This window comes from Salmo salar, chromosome 17 (assembly GCF_965601325.2).
Source record: "Salmo salar chromosome 17, fSalSal1, whole genome shotgun sequence".
Classification (NCBI taxonomy): domain Eukaryota; kingdom Metazoa; phylum Chordata; class Actinopteri; order Salmoniformes; family Salmonidae; genus Salmo; species Salmo salar.
This window is the reverse complement of record NC_138307.1, coordinates 20,513,514-20,531,809: the sequence shown is the minus strand read 5'-3', so window position 1 is coordinate 20,531,809 and position 18,296 is coordinate 20,513,514. Positions and strand designations below refer to the sequence as shown.

The window sequence follows — 18,296 nt, the reverse complement described above, 5'->3', positions numbered from 1 at the left end:
CGGTGTATTAGAAATGCCGGGGCTGATTTTCGGTCCCTGTCCGCTCCTCAGCTTGGGTGTTGACTTTGGTTACCTGCGTGTCAATGCTTGTTGGTCACTGTGTCTCTGGCAGGAATGGTTCAATGAGTACGAGGGGTTAACATCTTTCCTAAGTTTCAACATACATTTTTTCCCTTAACAGCCAGAATACGTGTGCTTTGGTTTCTGTTAGTCATACTTCTGGTGGTCAGTCAGTCACCTGTTATTTGTCCATCGTGTAAAATCTGGATTTGGTGATTTAGTGGAGTGCAGCATGAATCATGAATACGCCTTTATCCAGTTCCTGTGGGATGGAGCAGGCAGGCGCTCTGTCTGGAACAACTGTCTCCACCAGTCCGTATCCTGTCGCATGTGATGGCACGTGTTGGTTGGATGGGGCTCCTAACATAATCAGCTTGAAGGAAGTGTGTGGATACCCCTCTTATTCCCTCCGTCCATCCCCTCCTCCTTCTCTCCTCTGTACTACCGCCCCTCATACCTCCTCTATGTCAGGGGCTGGACTTCTTGGCGGGAGAGCATGGTCACTGCCTCCCAAAGAGCTCCAGTGGAGGTTGGATTTGGATACCCGTTGGCGCTGCTCCCCCCGTGTCATTTGTGCTCAGAGAGAATGTACTGTGATGTGTAGTGCGTTCCAAAAGCAAAGTGCTTAAAAACATGGTACTGGTTAGTCTGCACAGTGCGCACATGTTGGGCAGAGGTGGGGATGGGAGTGTGCCATACAAACTACACTGCATGAGTTTAACTTTACCCCCATGTCCATAGGTTAGGATGGAGCGAGGGTGCCACTCCGGTGCTCCTCCTGTGCCACCACCCTGTTTTGCCCACCACATTGGCGCCTCCTGGAATCTACATTGCAAAAGCACTTGGGTTGAACAAAGGATAAATAAAAAAATCATAAATATAGATAAAAAAACACATCGGAGGAGGAGGGGTGGAGGTGGAGGAAGGGGAGAGGGAAACCAGGTGGGTGATATAAAAAAGAAGGGAGGGAAACAAATAGAGAGAAACATTTCAGCGAGATTCCACACATTTAGCCACCCACCTAGGAATAGTGTGTTTGGGGTTGGGTTGTGACATCACCAGTCCCCTCCCACCCCACCCCTCTCCTATCCTGCTAGTATAGATGCTTCGTGGTCCGGTGGTCCTCTCCACTCCACAGTGTTTCCACGGAGAGCTGCACAAGTCCTAAATTGAGCTGCTACCTTAGTGAAGTTGTCCAGTATCCCTGTCCAGAGAGCTCTACGGCAGGCACCATGCTCCTCAGAGTCTCTCTCCTGCTCCTCTTCGGATCCATTCTCCTCAACTGCATCCCTGCACAGAGGATTAGAGGCAAGTGCACAGATTGTCCATTCTGTAAAGTCAGGTATATTGTGTTTCTGGATAGTATGGTTTTGTGTTACGTGTTTTATGTATAGTTTTGAGCATGCATATTATGTTTTTGCCAATGCATGTGTGATGGAAAGTGTTTTGATGTTGTTGATGCTTATCATTGTGCACAATGCAATGTTTTGCTGACTTTGCATGTGTTCTGCTAATGCCATTCACGTTGTATAGAAAGAAATAGCTTGCCAAAACCAACTTTCAGTGTGTACATGAGTAGGGGTTTCATGGTCCAGTTGGTCAAGTTTGTAAAGTCCCATGAAATTATCACAAAAGTATTGACCAAAATGTTTAGGACAATTTATAATGTGTAGAGTTGTGCAAACTTGACTGCAGCGAAACCACAGTGTGAATGGAATCCTAATTTAAATAACAATATCAAATATGCCATTCAGCAGACGCTTTCATCCAAGCGATTTACTGACCATAAATGCAATGCATTTAGATTCAGGTGCAAAACCATTGTATATCTGTCTTGCAACCTGTAGCGGTGACTGTGCAAGATAAGAATTTGTTTGACACAAAAACGGAATGAAAGCAGAAGTTTGGTTGTTACCGGTACGTAGATTATGTTTCCTTGAATTTTGTTCTGATGCTTTTTGGTCTCACTGTAGAATTGTAATGTCTGATTGGAGCTTGGCTTGCCTCTTGTTAGAGATCATGTTCAGATGATGAGGAACTGTTTGAGCTACAGGACGTTCAGCAGTGTACTGATTGTCCCATTAAGCATACAGTAGTTATGCAATATGATGGATTTACTCTCCTAGAAATGAAAAGGGAAATGTCAGGCTAAAAACAATGGATGATCGATACACTGTATTAGCTCACATGCAAAAACCGGCAATATCAAAAACAAATTATAGCGGCAGTGTGTATGTGAATAATAAAACAACAAAAGTTCATAGAAGTGAGGACGTTTTGCCTGTTCTCACTTGTAAAAAGGCTATTTTAGGCTTAGGGGTTCGTTTTATGGTTAGAATTATGGTTAGAATTAGGGTTAGGTTTAAGGGTTGGGTAAGGGTTTGGTTTAGGGTTAGGTAAAATAGGAATTTTAATGGGAATGAATTGTTGATGCCAAAAAAGTCCTCACAAGTATAGTAGGACATAGCTGTGTGTGTGTGTGTGTGTGTGTGTGTGTGTGTGTGTGTGTGTGTGTGTGTGTGTGTGTGTGTGTGTGTGTGTGTGTGTGTGTGTGTGTGTGTGTGTGTGTGTGTGTGTGTGTGTGTGTGTGTGTGAGTGTGTATATCTCTGCCTGTTGGTTGTCTTGGGGTGTTTCTTGGACAGGTTTCCATGATTAAAAAGTTAATCTATGTGAGCGCCAATCTGTTTGTTGACTAGAAATCTTATCCTAATGATAACTTTGCTGCTGTCCAGTGGACTTCCCAGAGGATGTAGCCTTGTGATTGCGGTGTCCGGGGCGGTATCTAGCAATGATACTCTAACACAGCTGGGAGGGGTTTGGTTAGGCTTGGGATTGGGATTGGGCCAACATCTCCCCTCTGCACACTCCACAATCTCAGGCAGAGAAGCTTCTTGTTAAACAATACATGTTGTAGAACATTCAAGTGTCCGCTTTGCTTTCCGCGCGGCAATGTCTGCTTTCTGCACATTGTTGAGGTGTTACGTGTATATTCCTGAGTACATAAACGTGCCTGCTTTGCTTTCCGTGCGGCGGGGGTACATTGTAAACGGGTAACATGTGTGTACCTGAGTATCTGAGCTCGGAGTATGTTGAAGCTGTGGTTGTGCATGCAGCTGGAGACGTGGTTGTGTCCCCAGCTCTTCACGCATGACCATACTTCATTAGAGGAGATGAAAGAGAGACGGCTCAGAGTCTCACACCAAGCCACTCATCAGTTGTGCTACAGTGCTCGGTGCAAATATACCCTACCTTCATGCTGTTTAACTACTGTCTCTCTGGTGAGGATGGGGGCGAAGAGGAGGGGGCTGCTGTGCCCCACTACAGTAGCTGGATGAGGAGGGATGGGAAGCTCTACGAATGAAAGGGTGAAGTTGGACTCATGCCAGATGGACACACAGTCAAAGAGAATACAGTAGGAGTGCACGTGTGGGTTTTTCAACCTGCGTCCATGCATGTGCTTATACAGTATGTGCTGCCAGTGAAAGCCCCTGCAGAGTGAATCAACAGCTGTAGATCGTTGAGATCAAGTCCATCTAAATGTGACTGGACAATATATGCTATATGAACCCAGAGAAGCTATGAGGGACGATTTATGTTCCATATAGCCATGAGGTAAAATGCTCCTGGAGAATCGATTTAGAAAAGTAGTGTCTGGAGATTTAGGGGACTTTTGTTACAGATGTCTGTGTCATTTTAATTAAGAAGGTACAGGTATGCTCAATTTGGGAGAAATGGAAGGACCATGTTCCACAAAAGAATGTACTGTAAGGGTTTCACGGTTTGGTTTGAGTGAAGTTTGTTAGTTCCTTATTCAATATACAAAACAAACAAACACAACAATATGGGATATTGCTGGAAGAGAAGTTGTTTATGACTAACATATTTCAAAGTCTGCCAAAGGATTAGATGCTAGCTAGACTTTTTCCCTCAGCGCAATACCCTGAAGGCTGGCTGTTATTCACTTTAAGGGTCATGTAACCAAACCAAATGTTTTCACTTGTGATCAGCCTGACACTGAGTTCTGCTCTTGGGTCAATCAGCTGCAGTTGGAATGCCTTCAACTGTGAAACAGCACATCCGTGCCAAGAAACCAGCATGCATGATTACACGTCTTAAGTGTGAACCTTCCATGCTTTCCCACCATTTGAGAAGGCAACAGGATGCCAATGCCAATCTGTAGAACAAACAACCCAAAGATAGATTAAGAGACTGAAGACGGACACTGATGATTGTACACAATCTGTCTCCTGAAGACTCACAGTTGGCCAAATCAAACATGCTTGCTGCTAATACTTAAAAATCTTTTTTTTTTCCTAGACGACTTAGTTACTGGGAATTCTTAATATCAACGATGCCTCTCTATCATATGAACTCAATGCATTTTATGCACACTTTGACAACAACAACATCGTGCCGGGCGTGAGGGCCGTCACCGTCTCAGAGGATTGGGTGATCTCGCTCTCTGAGGCCGATGTAAGAAAGGTCTTTAATCAGATCAATACCCGAAAGGCCGCGGGGCCCGACGGTATTCCAGGGCGCGTTCTCAGAGCATGCGCAGAACAGCTGGCTGGCATATTCACTGTAATTTTCAACCTCTCCTTGTCCCAGTCTGTAATCCCCACATGTTTTAAGAACTCTAAGGCTTCATGCCACAACGATTACCACCCTGTAGAACTCCCTTCTGTAATCTTGAAGTGCTTTGAGAGGCTGGTTATGACACACATCAACTCCACCATCGCCGGCGACAATGAGTCAGCCTACAGGGAGGAGGTCAGTGACCTGGCAGTGTGGTGCCAGAGCAACAACCTCTCCCTCAAGACCAAGGAGCTGATCGTGGACTACAGGAAATGGAGGGGGCGAGCACACCCCCATCCACTTCGTTGGGGCTGCAGTGGAGCACGTCGAGAGCTTCAAGTTCCTCTGTGTCCCAATCACTAAAGACTTAAAGTGGTCCAAAGACACGCGCACAGTCGTGAAGAATGCGCGATAGCACCTCACCCCCTCAGGAGGTTGAAAAAGTTTGGCATGGGCCCTCAAATCCTCAAAAGGTTCTACATCTGTACCATTGAGAGCATCTTGACTGGCTGCATCACTGCCTGGTATGGCAGTAGCACCGCCCTCGATCGCATAGTGCTACAGAGGGTGGTGCGGGCAGACCAGTACCTCACTGGGACCAAGCTCTCTGCCATACAGGACATCTATATCAGGCGGTGTGAAAGGAAGTCCCGGAAAATCATTAAAGACTCCAACCACCCAAGCCATAGACTATCCTCTCTGCTTCCGCACGGCAAGCGGTACCGGTGCATTAAGTCTGACACCAACAGGATCTTGAACAGCTTCTATCACCAAGCAATAAGACTGATAAATAGCTAACCAAATAGCTACATGGACTATCTGAGTTAACCTTGTATCTTTACTGACCTTTTATCTCTATGCATACTCACACACCCATTCACTCCATAATCTGCTCACTCACGCATCATATGCACATACATTTATACTGACTCTATACACACGCACAAGCTGTTGCTACTCTGTTTATTATATATCCTAATGCTTAGTCACCTTACCCCTGTACATATCTACCTCCATCACACCAGTATCCCTGCACATTGTAAATACAGAACGGTACTGGAACTGACCCTGTATATAAGTATGCTTACTTACTTATTGTGTTCTTCATATTTATTGTGTGCTTTTTCTAGTATTACATTGTTATTGATTATTGCATTTTTGTTTGCAAGCAAGACATTTCACTGTTCTTGTGCATGTGACATTAAAAACGTAAAACTTACTTAAGAGCAGGATAACTTTATTGACAACAGAACACAACATAGCTAACAAGCTTTCCAGCATGAGGGGGCAATTTTTTATGCAGGTTGGCATTTATTAGTATGACTCATGTAATGGAGGCAGCTCTGCAGAGTGGTCACTACACTCACACTCTTAGAAAAAAGGAGAACCCTTTTTGGTTCCAGATATATCCCTTTTGGGTATGTAGAACCCTCTGTATGTAGAACCCTCTGTAGAAAGGTGAACTTACTAAATTAAATGAGAGGTTGACTGTGTGATATTAGGTTGCTTCTTGTTAAATGATAGAAGCAAAAAGGGTTATTCAAAGGGTTCTCCTGTGGGTACAGCCGAAGAACCCTTAATGGTTCTAGATAGAAAAAAGGTGCTAAGGGTGTAGCTGGCATACTCATAAAGTCATAAAATCTGATTTGAAACCTTACCCTAACATTAACCCTAACCGTAACCACACTGCTACAGTGGTTGCTCAAGTACAAGTTTTAAGATTAGGCTGCGGGACATAGAGGTAATTTGTGGTTTAGTATGGTACTGTCACGGTTGTTGTCGGTGAATGAGGACCAAAACGCAGCAGGTACGTGAATGCTCATCTTGATTTTTAATTACTCTCAAAAAATGAACATACAAAATAACAAAACACGAAAAACGAACACTCGACAAATAAACAGTCTGGTAAGGCACAAGGCTATACACAGAATAATCACCCACAAATAACACATACAAACACACCCTAATATATGGGACTCTCAATCAACCAAACATAGAAACACACACACTAGACTAACCATAGAATTAACTAAACATAAACCAAAACCCGGAAATACTAAATCAAACACCCTTTACACAAACACAACACCCCGAACCACATAAAACAAATACCCTCTGCCACGTCCTGACCAAACTACAAAAACAATTAACCTTATACTGGCCAGGACGTGACAGTACCCCCCCCTTAAAGGTGCTACCCCAGAAGCACCTTAAAAAATAACCCCAAGCAACACCAAAAAAAAAATTCCCCTTTTCTAAAGGGAGGGAAGGGAGGGTGGCTGCCGTCAACGACGGCACTGTGCTACACCCCCCCTCCCCAACCCACCTATTTCTGGAGGTGGCTCTGGTTCCGGCCGTTCCAGGCTGTCGGGCCACTCTGGCATCGCCGAGGGGCAGTCGGGCCAGTCTGGCATCGCCGGGGGGCAGTCTGGCAATTCGGGACAGTCTGGGCAGTCTGGCAATTCGGGAGAGTCTGGGCAGTCTGGCAATTCGGGACAGTCTGGGCAGTCTGGCAATTCGGGACAGTCTGGGCAGTCTGGCAATTCGGGACAGTCTGGGCAGTCTGGCAATTCGGGACAGTCTGGGCAGTCTGGCCACTCGGGCCACTCCGGCAGTTCAGGGCAGTCTGGCCACTCCGGCAGTTCAGGGCAGTCTGGCCACTCCGGCAGTTCAGGGCAGTCTGGCCACTCCGGCAGTTCAGGGCAGTCTGGCCACTCCGGCAGTTCAGGGCAGTCTGGCCACTCCGGCAGTTCAGGGCAGTCTGGCCACTCCGGCAGTTCAGGGCAGTCTGGCCACTCTGGCAGTTCAGGGCAGTCTGGCCACTCCGGCAGTTCAGCGCAGTCTGGCCACTCCGGCAGTTCAGCGCAGTCTGGCCACTCCGGCAGTTCAGCGCAGTCTGACCACTCCGGCAGTTCAGCGCAGTCTGACCACTCCGGCAGTTCAGCGCAGTCTGGCCACTCCGGCAGTTCAGCGCAGTCTGGCCACTCCGGCAGTTCAGCGCAGTCTGACCACTCCGGCAGTTCAGCGCAGTCTGACCACTCCGGCAGTTCAGCGCAGTCTGGCCACTCCGGCAGTTCAGCGCAGTCTGACCACTCCGGCAGTTCAGCGCAGTCTGACCTCTCTGGCGACTGTTGACTGGCGGGCAGCTCTGACGACTGTTGACTGGCGGGCAGCTCTGACGACTGTTGACTGGCGGGCAGCTCTGACGATGACTGTTGACTGGCGGGCAGCTCTGACGATGACTGTTGACTGGCGTGCAGCTCTGACGATGACTGTTGACTGGCGGGCAGCTCTGACGATGACTGTTGACTGGCGGGCAGCTCTGACGATGACTGTTGACTGGCGGGCAGCTCTGACGATGACTGTTGACTGGCGGGCAGCTCTGACGATGACTGTTGACTGGCGGGCAGCTCTGACGATGACTGTTGACTGGCGGGCAGCTCTGACGATGACTGTTGACTGGCGGGCAGATCTGATGATGACTGTTGACTGGCGGGCAGCTCTGATGATGACTGTTGACTGGCGGGCAGCTCTGATGATGACTGTTGACTGGCGGGCAGCTCTGATGAAGACTGTTGACTGGCGAGGCTGGGTTGACGCACTTGTAGCCTGGTGCGTGGTGCTGGTACTGGGCTTACCAGATTATGTACACGCACCTCCAGGCTAGTGCGGGGAGCGGGAACAGGACGAGTCGGACTGGGTTGACGCACTTCCGGGTCCGCACGAGAGACAGGAGCTGGAAACCCAGGGCTATGGAGGCGCACAGTCGGTCTCGATCTTACCTCCTGCACAACCCATCTTGGCTGGATGGAACTAGTAGCCCTGTACGAGCGGGGTGCCCGTACAGGGCAGACTGGGCTGTGCAGGGGCCTGATGGTAGCCGTGCGTAGAGCGGGAGTTGGGTAGCCTGGTCCTCGGAGGCGTACCGGCGACCAGATGCGCTGCGCAGGCATCCTCCTACCAGGCTGGATGCCCGCTCTAGCACGGCACCTGCGAGGGGCTGGAATAACGCGCACCGGACTGTGCGTGCGTATGGGTGAGATAGTGCGCTCCTCAGCGAAACATAGCGCTCTCCACCCCATACGCTCCTCCATATAACCACGGGTAGCTGGCTTCCGGCTCTTCTTACGCCTAGCCAAACTACCCGTGTGCCCCCCCAAAAAATTTTCTTGGGGGTGCCTCTCGTGCTTCTCCTTCAGCGCGTACTTGGCCTCATACCACCGCCTCTCTGCCTTGGCTGCCTCAATTTCCCACTACGGGCGTCGATAATCCCCAGCCTGGTGCCAAGGTCCGGCCCCGTCCAGAACTTCCTCCCAGGTCCATTTCTCCCGCCAGTCCAACTCGAATTCCCTCTGCTCCTTCTTCTGCTGCTTGGTCCTTGAGTGGTGGGAGATTCTGTCACGGTTGTTGTCGGTGAATGAGGACCAAAACGCAGCAGGTACGTGAATGCTCATCTTGATTTTTAATTACTCTCAAAAAATGAACATACAAAATAACAAAACACGAAAAACGAACACTCGACAAATAAACAGTCTGGTAAGGCACAAGGCTATACACAGAATAATCACCCACAAATAACACATACAAACACACCCTAATATATGGGACTCTCAATCAACCAAACATAGAAACACACACACTAGACTAACCATAGAATTAACTAAACATAAACCGAAACCCGGAAATACTAAATCAAACACCCTTTACACAAACACAACACCCCGAACCACATAAAACAAATACCCTCTGCCACGTCCTGACCAAACTACAAAAACAATTAACCTTCTACTGGCCAGGACGTGACAGGTACCCTTACGCCTAACCCTAACCTTAAACTAAGACCCCCAAAAATAATCAATATTTTCCCCATTAATTTTTACAATATAGCCAAATTATGACTTTGCAGCTGCACTCTTAGGGAAAAAAAGGTGCTATCTAGCTTCTCTAGGGCCAGTGGGACGATTTCGTCCCACCTACGTAACAGCCAGTGGAATCCCGTGGCGCGTTATTCAAATACCTTAGAAATGCTATTACTTCAATTTCTCAAACATATGACTATTTTACACCATTTTAAAGACAAGACTCTCATTAATCTAACCACACTGTCCGATTTCAAAAAGGCTTTACAACGAAAGCAAAACATTAGATTATGTCAGCAGAGTACCCAGACAGAAATAATCAGACACCCATTTTTCAAGCTAGCATATAATGTCACATAAACCCAAACCACAGCTAAATGCAGCACTAACCTTTGATGATCTTCATCAGATGACAATCTTAGGACATTTTGTTATACAATACATGCATGTTTTGTTCAATCAAGTTCATATTTATATCAAAAAACAGCTTTTTACATTAGCATGTGACGTTCAGAACTAGCATGCCCCCCGCAAACTTCCGGTGAATTTACTAAATTACTCACGATAAACGTTCACAAAAAACATAACAATTATTTTAAGAATTATAGATACAGAACTCCTCTATGCACTCGCTATGTCCGATTTTAAAATAGCTTTTCGGTGAAAGCACATTTTGCAATATTCTAAGTAGATAGCCCGGCATCACAGGGCTAGCTATTTAGACACCCACCAAGTTTAGCCCTCGCCAAAGTCAGATTTACTATAAGAAAAATGTTATTACCTTTGCTGTTCTTCGTCAGAATGCACTCCCAGGACTTCTACTTCAATAACAAATATTGGTTTGGTTCAAAATAATCCATAGTTATATCCAAATAGCGGCGTTTTGTTCGTGCATTCAAGACACTATCCGAAAGGGTAAAGAAGGGTGACGCGCCCGACGCGTTTCGTGACAAAGAAATTTTAAATATTCCATTACCGTACTTCGAAGCATGTCAACCGCTGTTTAAAATCAATTTTTATGCAATTTTTCTCGTAAAAAAGCGATAATATTCCGACCGGGAATCTGTGTTTTAGTACAAAGAGAGAGAAAATAAAAACATGGGGTCGCCTCGTGCATGCGCCTCAGTCAGATTGTCCTCTGATAGACCACTTACCAAAGGCGCTAATGTTTTTCAGCCAGGGGCTGCCTCGACATCATTCAGCTTTTTCCCGGGTTCTGAGAGCCTATGGGAGCCGTAGGAAGTGTCACGTTACAGCAAAGATCCTAAGTTTTCAATAAAAAGAGTCAAGAAGCCCAAGGAATGGTCATAGAGGGCACTTCCTGTACAGAATCTTCTCAGGTTTTTGCCTGCCATATGAGTTCTGTTATACTCAGAGACACCATTCAAACAGTTTTAGAAACTTTAGGGTGTTTTCTATCCAAAGCCAATAATTATATGCATATTCTAGTTTCTTGGCAGTAGTAATAACCAGATTAAATCGGGTACGTTTTTTATCCGGCCGTGTAAATACTGCCCCCTAGCCCTAACAGGCTAAAACCCAAAAGGGTTCTTCGACTGTCACCATAGGAGAACCCTTGGAAGAACTATTTTTTGTTCCATGTAGAACCCTTTTGCTTCCAGGTAGAACCTGTCGGAGTTCCATGTAGAACCATTTCCACAGAGGGTTCTACATGGAACCCAAAAGAGCTACATAGAACCAAAAAGGGCTCTCCTATGGGGACAGCCAAATAACCCTTTTGGAAACCTTTTTTCTAAGGGTGTGGCGGAAATCTCTCAGTTCTGCCTCCAGGGAAAGATTGATGACAATAAATGTCAACCTGCATTTTAGATGACTAAGCCTTTCCATAAGCTTTAGTATACATTTATTGGTATTATGTAACATAATAATGTCTTCCACATTCTCCCCCTGTAGCTAGAATCACTCTTCATCTGTATGTCTCCACAAACGGTGAAGTGGTCATCTAGTCCTCTATAAACACAGGAAAACACATTACAGTCCTTGTAAGTCTAGGGTCTCTTTAATAAAACCTTATGGATTTGCAGCTATAAAGCCAAAGACTGAAAACATCCTTCTTGTTAAATTAAAGGGAGTCAGCAATAACATGACAGGAGTCTTGAGGTAAGCAGAGGTTATGTCACGTTGCCGGGGGAGATACGTTTATTAATGACAGTTAGAATCAAAGGCGCCACTAGAAATATGATCTTCGAAAGCAAAGCAAAACATCCTTTCCCCCTCCAATTATATTCCAAACAATTCAAGATTACTCTTTGGGGTTAAGCGGAGAAGAGAAATGGACACAAGTATCCATGTAAACAGTTAATTCACTCACACTGTGTAAAAAGTTGCATAATGTTGTTCTGATTCAGCAAACCCAGTGGTCTTTTAAATTCTTCCAAACCAATAGTTCTTGGCAACTTCCGCAAAACCACCACACAAATATGGTTGTTTGTTTGTTTCACACTTCCTCATGAGGTTCTACAGCTTCACCATCAACAGCATCCTGACCGGTTGCATCACCGCCTGGTATGGCAACTGCTCGGCATCTGACCGCAAGGCGCTACAGAGGGTAGTGCGAAAAGCCCAGTACATCACTGGGGCCAAGCTTCCTGCCATCCAGGCCATCCAGGACTTCCTGCCATCCAGGACTGTTTTCTCTGCTACTGCATGGCAAGCGGTACCGGAGCGCCAAGTCTAGGACCAAAAGGCTCCTCAACAGCTTCTACCCCCAAGCCATAAGACTGCTGAACAATTCATAAAATCGCCACGGTACAATTTACATTGACCCCATCCACCCCCCCCCCCCCCCCCGTTTTGTACACTGCTGCTACTCGCTGTTTGTTTATTACCTATGCATAGTCACTTCGCCCCCATCTACATGTGCAGATTACCTCAACTAGCCTGTACCCCTGCACACTGATTTGGTACCAGTGCCACCTGTATATAGCCTCGATATTGTTATTCTTATTGTGTTACTTTTTATTATTACTTTTTATTTTAGTCTACCCCTGTAAATATTTTCTTCTTCTTGAACTGCACTGTTGGTTAAGGGCTTGTAAGTAAGCATTTCATGGTAAAGTCTACACTTGTTCTATTTGGCGCATGTGACAAATAATGTTTGATTTGATTGAAGAGGTTCGTGGGTCATCGATAATGAAGGCCCCAATATTATATCCAAAGTTCATCCCAAGTTTGCTCTGTGAATGGGAGTGATTAGGTTATCGTTAAAACCTAATTAATGCTCTGAGTGATGATTAGGGTTAGCTGGAGTGCCAGAACGCTCGCCTTGCCTCTTGCCTGCATGGGCATTAAAACAGCGGGCTGTTGACTGATGTGTGTGACGACAAAAAACTGCCACAACATCCTTTTCCAAACACCATCTAGAGCCCCTTTATGTGGCATTTTAAGCCTGCTTTTCATTAGCATTTAAACAGCCTCTTTAACCCAGCAGCTGAATCAGTCAAGTTCCTGCATGGTGGGAAATGGGAACCTGGTGGACAAGGGAAAGCCTTTTCCAAAGCTAAAGAGCCTTATTACCAGGTTTAAATGAGATGCATTACTAATGTTTAGGACATTTCCCAGACAGCTATTTAGCCTCTGTTCTTTAATAATTACTTTTCTGAACTCTTTGGAGCTCAACCTTCAAGAGTTACATCCTCCATTCAGGGGCGAAAATCTGATATCAACTTTGGAGGGGACAATTATATTACATTTTCTCAAGAGCAATTCCTGAAGGGGACACCAAACGTAGTGCTGTAACACATAGCCTACATTGTAATATGGTAAATGTATATTAAGGAACCAAAGAAATAAGGTGTTTGCTGTACTCCTAACTACCGGTACCCAAAACTACACAACTAATCACAACAGCAATACCATTGCCTTTAACAAATCTTAGTTCAGTCACCAGTTTAAGTTGAGAGTGGGGGTATCCATGGCATTTTCCAATTATGTTCCTATTTTACAAGTAAAAAAAATTGAGAACCTTTCATAATGTTGCCAAACAAAGACTCAACAAACTTACCTGAGACTCCCTGTCTCTGCCAGTCTGTCCCTGCATATCTGTCCCCAACTCTGCTGTCTGTGTGCCATCTGTTGCCTGCTCTGCCTAATGACATCATTGTGAAACATTTCCATTAGAATTTCATTTCTTTCTTATGAACATTTTTATCAACTAGTCTTTGAGATATTAGGCTACTAGGGTTCTTACTTTGCGTTTTGGTGTACTGAAAAATACTCTGATGTCCGTCTTTTATTTTTCTGCCATTTTTCTACCTGGCTGGCTGGCTGGCTACACACACACACAGTGTGTAGGTTATTTACAGTAGGAGGTGGGCTTCTATCATCTTATCTTTTATCATTCTATTTGGGCTTCGATCTAAAAGGTAGCTAGCAAATGTGAAAATGATTAAAATGACAAGAGTTGACAGCTGTATGAGTTCACCATTTACACAACATATGCTGCAACCTTTTGTAATTTTAATAGTTTGTTTCATATTGGCTGGCTTCCAACAATAGCTGAATTTGCAAAGCTAGCGAGCACCAATTCCGTTTCAGTGGTGTTTGCTATAATCTTTGATACCCGGCTTAAATAAAGGTGAAATAAAATAAATAAATAAAAGTTCCCTTGCGACAATTTAGCTTTTGCAACGAGACCATTAAATATATTTAAGACAATGGTAGAAGAGAGTGTAGTTCTGTTCAGTTTGGACTTCAGTTTATCGCTAACCTTATCGCAGGGACTTTGAAGCACTAACTTACATCATCTGCATGCTGATCTTGGAATACATTGACGATAGCAAAGATTCCATCTTTGACGAGGCCACATAAATGGAATAGGTACTAGCTAGCTTAATAGTTAATATTTGCACGCTAGCTCTGCATATTCAGCTAGTGTGTGTGCGCGATTGACTGGATTAACCTCACTTCAGTTACGTTCATTGAGTGCCTTTCAGACAGTAGATACGACCCCTCTGTTACCTTGCCAACTAAGGAACTGGCAGTGGATCAAAACATTGTGAGACAAAGGGTGGGGAGGTCGCAATCTTTTGAAACTTAAAAACGCGCTATTAAGTGTCTATAATCAGCACAATTGCTTTCATTGCGTATTATCAATATTATTTAAATTACATAGTTATGTTTCAGTGATATATTGGGGGGGACAAATCATATTTTTCCAAGGATGGGGGGGGGTCGTGTCCCCCCCGTCCCCCCCGGGATTTCTGCCTCTGCCTCCATTGCATTTCACCTTCTACTTTATCAGTGGGTTTAAAGTACTTTGGTTTTATCCTAATAGTCCAATGTTATGACTGATGGGGGAATCAAGTATCCCATCTCCTGTATGCATTCAAGGTAATATTGGCTGCAGTTGAAGAGTACTGCAGTCTGTTTCCTGAAAACCACAAACACAATCCTATTTGATTAATCCTTTGGGTACCTGGGGAGAGGCAGCTGTTTATCTTGCAATTACTCCTAAATTAATCTGTGTCCAGAAGTTTCTTAAATGCAGCTTCTTAGATGCAATTCACAAATGCTCTGCACAGTATTTGCAATCTGCTCATGTTCATGTGTCACGCCCTGACCATAGAGAGCCCTTGGTTCTCTATGGTGTTGTAGGTCAGGGCGTGACTAGGGGGTGTTCTAGTCATGTTATTTCTATGTTGGTGAGTTGTATGGTTCTCAATTAGAGGCAGCTGGTCATTTTTTCCATCTAATTGGGGATCATATATAGCAAGCCCGTTCTCCCATCTGCTTTGTGAGATAATGTTTTGTTGTGTGCTGATGTGCGCTCTGTGCTTCACTTTCGTTATATGTTTATTGTTTTTTGTTCAAGTTTCATGGTAATAAATATGTGGAACCCAACACACGCTGCGCCTTGGTCCGTTCTTCAAAACGATCGTGACAGAATATCCCACCACAAATGGACCAAGCAACGTGCATTGTAGGAAAAAGTAAGTTGGACCTGGGAGATCCTGGGAGGACATGAGACCCTTCCTTGGCGGGAGTCACCAAGGAGCATAGGGGGACAGCGACGACGCCAGGGACCGCGGCCACAGAAACCCCAAGATTTTTTTTTGGGGGGGGGACATGGGGCGGACGGCTGAGCAGTGGAGAGTGCTAGAGCCCGACTGGGAGTTTCTGGAGGAGTTCAATGAGGGATACCGGAGAGAGGTTTTGGCTAGGAGTATGCTGCAGCGCAGCCGTTTGGAAGAGCGTGACACCAGTCCGGTGCCATCTGCGCCGGCTCCACTCATCTGGCCTCCAGTGCGCCTCCCCAGTCGGTACGTCCTGTGCCAGCTCCCCGCACTCGCCCTGAAGAGCCAGAGACCGTCAGGGAGGCGATGGAGAAGTTGCGAGAGAGAGAGAGAGAGGAGAGAGATCTTGGTCAAGTGGGTTCTGCTCAACATTCGACCTGAAGAGCCTATCAGCAGTTTGGTCAAGTCTGTGCCGGTTTCACGCATATGGCCTCCAGTGCGCCTCCCCAGTCCGGTACGTCCTGTGCCAGCTCCCCGCACTTGCCCTGAAGTGCGTGTCACCAGTCCGGTGCGATCTGTGCCGGCTCCACGCACCAGGCCTCCAGTGCGCCTCCCCAGTCCGGTACATCCTGTGCCAGCTTCCCGCACTCGCCCTGAAGTGCGTGTCACCAGTCTGGTGCCACCTGTGCCGGCTCCACGCACCAGGCCTCCAGTGCGCCTCCCCAGCCCGGTACATCCTGTGCCGGCTCCCCAGTCCGATACGTCCTGTGCCGGCTCCCCGCACTTGCCCTGAAGTGCGTGTCACCAGTCCGGTGCCACCTGTGCTGGCTCCACGCACCAGGCCTCCAGTGCGCCTCCCCAGCCCGGTACGTCCTGTGCCGGCTCCACGCACCAGGCCTCCAGTGTGCCTCCCCAGTCTGGTACATCCCGTGCCAGCTCCCCGCACTTGCCCTGAAGTGCGTGTCACCAGTCCGGTGCCACCTGTGCCGGCTCCATGCACCAGGCCTCCAGAGCACCTCCCCAGTCTCGTACGTCCTGTGCCAGCTCCCCGCACTCGCCCTGAAGTGCGTGTCACCAATTCGGTGCCACCTGTGCCGGCTCCACACACCAGTCCTCCAGTGCGCCTCCCCAGCCCGGTACGTCCTGTGCTGGCTCCCCAGTCCGGTACGTCCTGTGCCGGCTCCCCAGTCCGGTACGTCCTGTGCCAGCTCCCCGCACTTGCCCTGAAGTGCGTGTCACCAGTCCGGTGCCACCTGTGCCGGCTCCATGCACCAGGCCTCCAGTGCGCCTCCCCAGTCCGGTATGTCCTGTGCCAGCTCCCCGCACTCGCCCTAAAGTGCGTGTCACCAGTCCGGTGCAATTTGTGCTGGCTCCACTCACCACACCTCCAGTGCGCCTCCCCAGTCCGGTACATCCTGTGCCAGCTCCCTGCACTCGCCCTGAAGTGTGTGTCATCAGTCCTGTGAAACCTGTACCGGCTCCACGCACCAGGCCTCCAGTGCGCCTCCCCAGTCCGGTACGTCCTGTGCCAGCTCCCCACACTCGCCCTGAAGTGCGTGTCACCAGTCCGGTGCCACCTGTGCCCGGCTCCACGCACCAGGTCTCCTGTGCCGGTGTCCAGGCACGGTGTCCAGTCCCGCTCCATGGCAGGAGCCTTCCTCTGTGCCAGTGCCCAGTCCAGGCACAGCGTCCAGTCCCGCTCCATGGCAGGAGCCTTCCTCTGCGCCGGTGTCCAGTCCAGGCACGGTGTCCAGTCCCGCTCCATGGCAGGAGCCTTCCTCTGTGCCAGTGCCCAGTCCAGGCACAGCGTCCAGTCCCGCTCCATGGCAGGAGCCTTCCTCTGCGCCGGTGTCCAGTCCAGGCATGGCGTCCAGTCCCGCTCCAAGGCCGGAGTCTTCCTCTGCGCCGGTGCCCAGTCCAGGCAAGGCGTCCAGTCCCACTCCATGGCAGGAGCCTTCCTCTGCGCCGGTGCCCAGTCCAGGCACGGCGTCCAGTCCCGCTCCATGGCAGGAGCCTTCCTCTACGCCGGTGCCCAGTCCAGGCACGGCGTCCAGTCCCGCTCCATGGAAGGAGCTTTCCTCTGCGCCGGTGCCCAGTCCAGGCACGGCGTCCAGTCACGCTCCATGGAAGGAGCCTTCCTCTGCGCTGGTGCCCAGTCCAGGCACGGCGTCCAGGCACGGCGTCCAGTCCCTCTCCAAGGCCGGAGCCTTCCTCTGCGCCGGTGCCCAGTCCAGGCACGGCGGCCAACCCAGCTCCATGGCCGGAGCCTTCCTCTGCGCCGGTGCCCAGTCCAGGCACGGCGTCCAACCCAGCTCCATGGCCGGAGTCCTCCTCTGCGCCAGTGCTCAGTCCAGGCATGGCATCCAGTACCGCTCCAAGGCCATGGCCGGATCTGGGGTCTGGGCGGGGGCGGCGACCCGCACGGGAGCCGCCACCGACACTAGTCACTCCCCCCACCCTCCCCATTTGGTTTCAGGTCTTGCGGCCGGAGTCCGCACCTTTGGGGAGGGGGGGGGGGGGGGTACTGTCACGCCCTGACCATAGAGAGCTCTTGGTTCTCTATGGTGTCGAAGGTCAGGGCGTGACTAGGGATGTTCTAATCATTTTATTTCTATGTTGGTGAGTTGTATGGTTCCCAATTAGAGGCAGCTGGTAATCGTTGTCTCTAATTGGGGATCATATTTAGGAAGCCCTTTCTCCCACCTGCTTTGTGGGATATTGTTTTGTTGAGTGCTGATGTGCGCTCTGTGCTTCACTTTCGTTATATGTTTATTGTTTTTTGTTCAAGTTTCACGGTAATAAATATGTGGAACCCAACACACGCTG

The 18,296-nt window shown here is 48.1% G+C and overlaps 1 protein-coding gene across 6 annotated transcripts in view; it reads left to right on the top strand.

Moving 5' to 3' along the window:
- The first annotated feature begins 1,177 nt into the window (after positions 1–1,177).
- The window catches only part of LOC106575651 (target of Nesh-SH3), a 42,799-nt gene continuing 25,680 nt past the window's right edge, over positions 1,178–18,296 (top strand). For 3 of the 6 annotated variants that reach the window (XM_045699201.2, XM_045699200.2, XM_045699196.2), the window contains exon 1: positions 1,180–1,368. In XM_045699201.2, the coding sequence (XP_045555157.1) occupies positions 1,293–1,368 (76 nt within the window). In that variant the 5' untranslated portion in view covers positions 1,180–1,292. Of the gene's footprint in view, positions 1,369–18,296 lie in introns of all 6 variants that reach the window. The other 3 variants (XM_045699184.2, XM_045699181.2, XM_045699185.2) reach the window with 2 other exon arrangements.